The sequence below is a fragment of the Thermobia domestica genome, chromosome 17 (assembly GCF_964235325.1).
Source record: "Thermobia domestica chromosome 17, izTheDome1.hap1.1, whole genome shotgun sequence".
NCBI lineage: Eukaryota > Metazoa > Arthropoda > Insecta > Zygentoma > Lepismatidae > Thermobia > Thermobia domestica.
Window position 1 is genome coordinate 114,396,465 of NC_137470.1, and position 5,083 is coordinate 114,401,547.

General features: G+C 32.1%; 1 protein-coding gene across 1 annotated transcript; it reads left to right on the forward strand.

Moving 5' to 3' along the window:
- Positions 1 to 855: 855 nt before the first annotated feature.
- LOC145674657 (uncharacterized protein F54H12.2-like) lies at positions 856 to 3,455 on the forward strand. The gene is made up of 2 exons (XM_081744878.1): positions 856 to 2,583; positions 3,253 to 3,455. The coding sequence occupies exon 1, from the start codon at positions 1,271 to 1,273 to the stop codon at positions 2,579 to 2,581; it is 1,311 nt and encodes a 436-aa protein (XP_081601004.1). The 5' UTR covers positions 856 to 1,270; the 3' UTR covers positions 2,582 to 2,583; positions 3,253 to 3,455.
- The last annotated feature ends 1,628 nt before the right edge of the window (positions 3,456 to 5,083 follow it).

Sequence of the window (5,083 nt, forward strand, 5' to 3'; positions counted from 1 at the left end):
GTACAATGGAACCTGATGGAGATTTTTACGTTACGCTTCCCAGTAATAGTTCTATGGAATATTTTCCTGACAACACCTTAACATCATACACTACGAAACTTCATCAAAGAATGGAATTCCATGAAAAGTGGGAAGTGGCTATTGTTGAAATTCATTATCCTCATTCAATATTAAATATTAATGACGAAAATAATAAAATTTTTTACAAACCTGCAAAAAGTGATGAATGGAAATTTATAACTATTCCTGTACGTTATTACACTGACATATCAGAATTGATAAAGATAATAAATACGTACAACAGATTCACAAATTTACATATTTCTTATACTCGTGAGAGTAATACCTGTTTTATACGACGTCTTCATAAAGACATAGATGTAGACGTTGCATTATCACCAAGTGTTAGTGCGATGTTGGGGTTTGATCCAAGCGTTGATTTAAAGGATATGCAACAAGGCCAAAGCATTCCAAATTTACGTTTAGGACTTCCATCTACAATGTATGTGTATTGTGATATAATTCAATCTGTATTTGTTGGAGATACAGTAGCACCATTATTACGTATCATAAATATGAATCCTGTGAATCATACATTTGGAAGTAGTGTTATAGAAATTTTTAATCCTCCACATTATGTGCCTATAGAGAAGATGCATTTTGAACACATCAAAATAGATATAAGAGATAGTACAGGCTCTCCACTGGCATTCACTTTCGGAACTGTATGCGTTAAACTACATTTTCGACCAGTGCGTCAACATCGACAAATATGAATAATCCATATTTACAATATTATCAAAAACAAGCTCTTTCTGGAACTGGAAACGTTTATGTTGGCTCCCCTTATCAAGTTGGACATGGTATTGGAAGTTTCCTTGGAGGATTATTTCGTTCTGTCATGCCACTAGTAAAACAAGGAGCTAAAACAGTAGGAAAGGAATTATTAAAATCTGGAGCAAACGTTATTACTGATGTCATCATCGACAATCAACCTATTAACGAATCCTTTCATCAACGAATGGGTGAAGCGAGATCCGTCTTGCAAGACAAAGCAAAAAATAAACTGAAATCTATGCTAGGATCTGGATATCAACGAAGGAAAAGAAGAATTACACATCATTCCATCTTTAACCCTTCACCATTACACATCATCAAGCGCAAGAAGAAGAAGAAGGGCAAGAGGAAACGTACACAGAAAACAAAGAAAAATCAGTCTTATAAGAAGAGGAAGTTATCACACGATATCTTTGATTAAATCATCACCATTATGGCTTTCTTACATCATCAATCCTGCGAGTGTGTAAAAAGTGAACTAGATATTTTTTCTACAAAACCAACGCAAACCAGTATATTGGATAATCATGTCGTTACATACAAACCAATCAGTTCACTAGCTGATAATGCTCCTATAGAGTTTGTCATCCCAGGAACAAGTGATGAATACATAGATCTACCACATACTCTTCTTTACATCGAAGCTCAAATCGTTAAGCCTGATGGATCAGCATTTGGTGAAAGTGATAAAGCTGTGGCTCCTATTAATGACTTTTTAAATTCTATGTTCAGTGAAGTGGAAGTGTATTTAAATAACAAACTGATTTCATTTCCATCTCATAATCACCCATATCGATCATACATTGAAAAACTGTTAAATTATGATGATTCTGCTAAAAATACTCATCTTCAATGTGCATTCTGGTTTCAAGATACTGCTGGACATATGGATGCAACATCTAGTGGTAATAAAGGATTTCAACAACGTTATGAATTAACAAAAAAAAGTGCAAAATTCGACATGCTTGGACATCTTCATTGTGATATTTTTAATCAAGATAAATTTTTAATCCAAGGAGTAGAATTACGTCTCAAGTTAATTCCTGCAAAGCCAAACTTTTGTCTCATCGCTAGTGATGCGTCTGTTGAGGCTAAAGTGAACATTTTAGACGCTGCTTTACATATTAAAAAGATTAATGTTAGTCCTACAATAAAACTAGCACATAACAAGCTTCTACAATCAACAACAGCCAAATATCCTCTCACAAGAGTACAAATGAAGTCGTTCGTCATTCCAAAGGATCTTCAATCAAAAACAATAGATAATTTATTTATGGGAGTATTACCAACTCGAGTGATTGTGGCGTTTACACAAAATGATGCCTATACAGGAACAATAACTTCAAATCCATTTCATTTCAAACATTTTGACATCAATTTCTTCTCTCTATACATTGATGGAAAACCTGTACCTTCAAAACCATTACAACCAATTTTCGAAAACAACCTCTATGTTTCCTCATATCATACCTTATTCTGTGGATCAGGCATTCACTTTTCCAATCATGGCAACAATATTCCTCGCCTTGACTTTCCTCAAGGATACACTATCTTTGTTTTCGACATTACTCAAGATGGAGAAGCCAGCGCTGTGCAGCATTGGAATCTTATACGTCATGGGTGTGTTCGTCTGGAAGTTCATTTTACGAAGCCTCTACCAGCACCTATCTCCTGCATTGTGTATGGAGAATTCCAATCTCTCTTAGAAGTGGATCATCAGAGGAACATCATCATGGATTTTTAAAGGTACGTTATTTAAATATCATATCATATATGTACATGTCTGCATTTTTATACATGATGTCCTCTACACTAGATTTATTGAATGCTTTGCAAACAAATTCTTTATTTCACAATCATTTCGTTGGCGTATATGCAGCCAATGAATTACCAGCACATGTTCCACTACCTGCAGCTATCATCATAAATACAGATCCCTCGAACAAACTTGGCACACACTGGATTTCCGTATATATTCATACTGATGGCCGTGCCCACTACTTCGATACATTTGGATTTCCTCCATATGTAATGCATCATATTCAATTTCTACGTAGAAATTCCACTTCTTATACATTTAATAATAAACAAATTCAAAGTGTAAAATCATCCTTATGTGGGCATTATTCATATCTTTTCCTATGCTTCAAAGCTAAAGGAAAGTCCTTAAATGAATTTCATTACACTTTCTCATCAACTCCAGAAAAAAATGATCGTCGTTTGCTGTATTTACTTTTACAGGTAATCATGTCTTCATTCTTCTTCTTCGTTTGTTTTGATTACTTTCTTTTCATATTATTGCAGGTAGCCATTTCTTCTTCTTCTTTATTATAATGTGTTTGTATGTATTATTATTTGTTCATGATTATAGATAAAATAAATTTTAAGTTTGTTTTTCAATTTTTTTCATTTCAGAGAGTAAAAGATCGTCATCGTGTGTATGGACATCATCTTCAATGTTCAGATTGACTTGTATCTACGTTTCATCATCAACATCAACAGCAGTAGTATCATCAGTGAACAGTATATGGCAGTTGTAAAGTTATCATCATAGGAACAATGGAAACAAAATCTAACGTTCTTTTAAAATGTACTATACTTACCGTCGTTTTAATTGTGTAAATAGTTTCATCAGCAATAAACACTTTGTATTATTTTTTCTCTTTGAAAACAAATGTTTTATTTCTTATTTTCTCCGTTTCCTAATAAATAAATATGTTTTATGATCAGTTATGTAATTAAATACACATATCATAAAACATATTTTTAAGTCATTGAATTAAAGAATTTCATAGTGATTTAAAAAAAGATTCTAAAACTGATTTTTAATTCAATGATGTAATCATATAACTACATAATAATAATAATAATGAATTCAAATACTTAATCAGTTATTCTTTCGTAAATTAAATCAAGTATGTGAATTCAATATTATTATTATTATTATTATTATTATTATGATAGGACTTTTGTTTTTTAAAATTTTAATATTAATTATTTTAATTCCTTTTTTTAAAATTAAAAAAAAAGTCCTATCATACTTAAGACAAAGTTGTATAATAATAATAATTTCAAATACTAATTTCTATTTTAACATTCATTTCAAGAATTTGATTTCATTATGATTATTATTATTATTATTATTATTATACGTATCACTTATAATATACGATGAAAAAAAATATGTTAGGATTTTTTTCTTATAAAAAAACTTTAAAATCCTAACATATTGAGGTGTATGAAACGAACACAAAACACACACACACAAATAAAACATTTCACTTTCCACTATATATATTTTTATTACATTTAATATTACGTTCTTTAGCATACATGAAAAAAACAAATCAATTTCTCCTTCTTTATGAAGAGTCGTTCACTTCATTGATACCCTCCGAAGGTTGAGTTTCGGTTTCCCCCCACCATGGCTGTGTCGATACACTATCAAATAAATCAGCCATAATTGAATCTATGAGTTTTTGTTTGCAAAATACTTTCATTTCCAATTTTAATCGTTCACCATCAATGTTCACATCACTGTTCTTATCAAGAGAGACACTTGGAAAACTAATGTTCATACCATTAATAATACTCTGTTCATCTACACAGGTATGGATTCCGGCAAGTCCTCTGCATGTAAGACACTGTAATTGTACATGATTACGAATAGTATCTGTACACAAGTCAAAATATTCACGTAGCACAACACTACAAACTTTACTGTTTTTCACAGCATGTTCAATACACGGTAATATTTCCAAGAAATAAAGCCAATCACTTGAAGATAAGTACACAGTGTTTCGAGGAGCATGAAGTGTTCCTTTCTTCTCTAACATCACTAATTTTTCACCCATTAGTTTTCGTACCACCAGTTCGTTTTTTCGACCAAGAGATTTTATAAATGTAATTTCCACTTGAGAATTTAAATAGTCCGTAACAAATGGGGTTAAATGTACAAGTTTCTCCCACTCTGCCAAATTTAACTCCACTCCAAACACAAGTCCTTTGCCAACACGAATCACTGGTTCAAATGTATCACTATCCAGTCCAATGCAAATTAATTTGGTTTTCATTGAATTAAGTCCATATTCAACATTTAACAAGTACTCTTTCTTGGTATCCATAGTTGATGCACAAGCACTCAAAGACATGTTACTTCAGTCGCTGGTCAGCACAGAATAACGACACTATGCATACAGATGACTGCGCATGCATGAAGAGGAGGGGCGAAGAGGAAAATTCATGT

What these genes read in the sequence shown, in the direction of transcription:
- LOC145674657 (XM_081744878.1), top strand. Translation starts at nt 1,271, where the DNA reads ATGGCTTTCTTACATCATCAATCCTGCGAGTGTGTAAAAAGTGAACTA.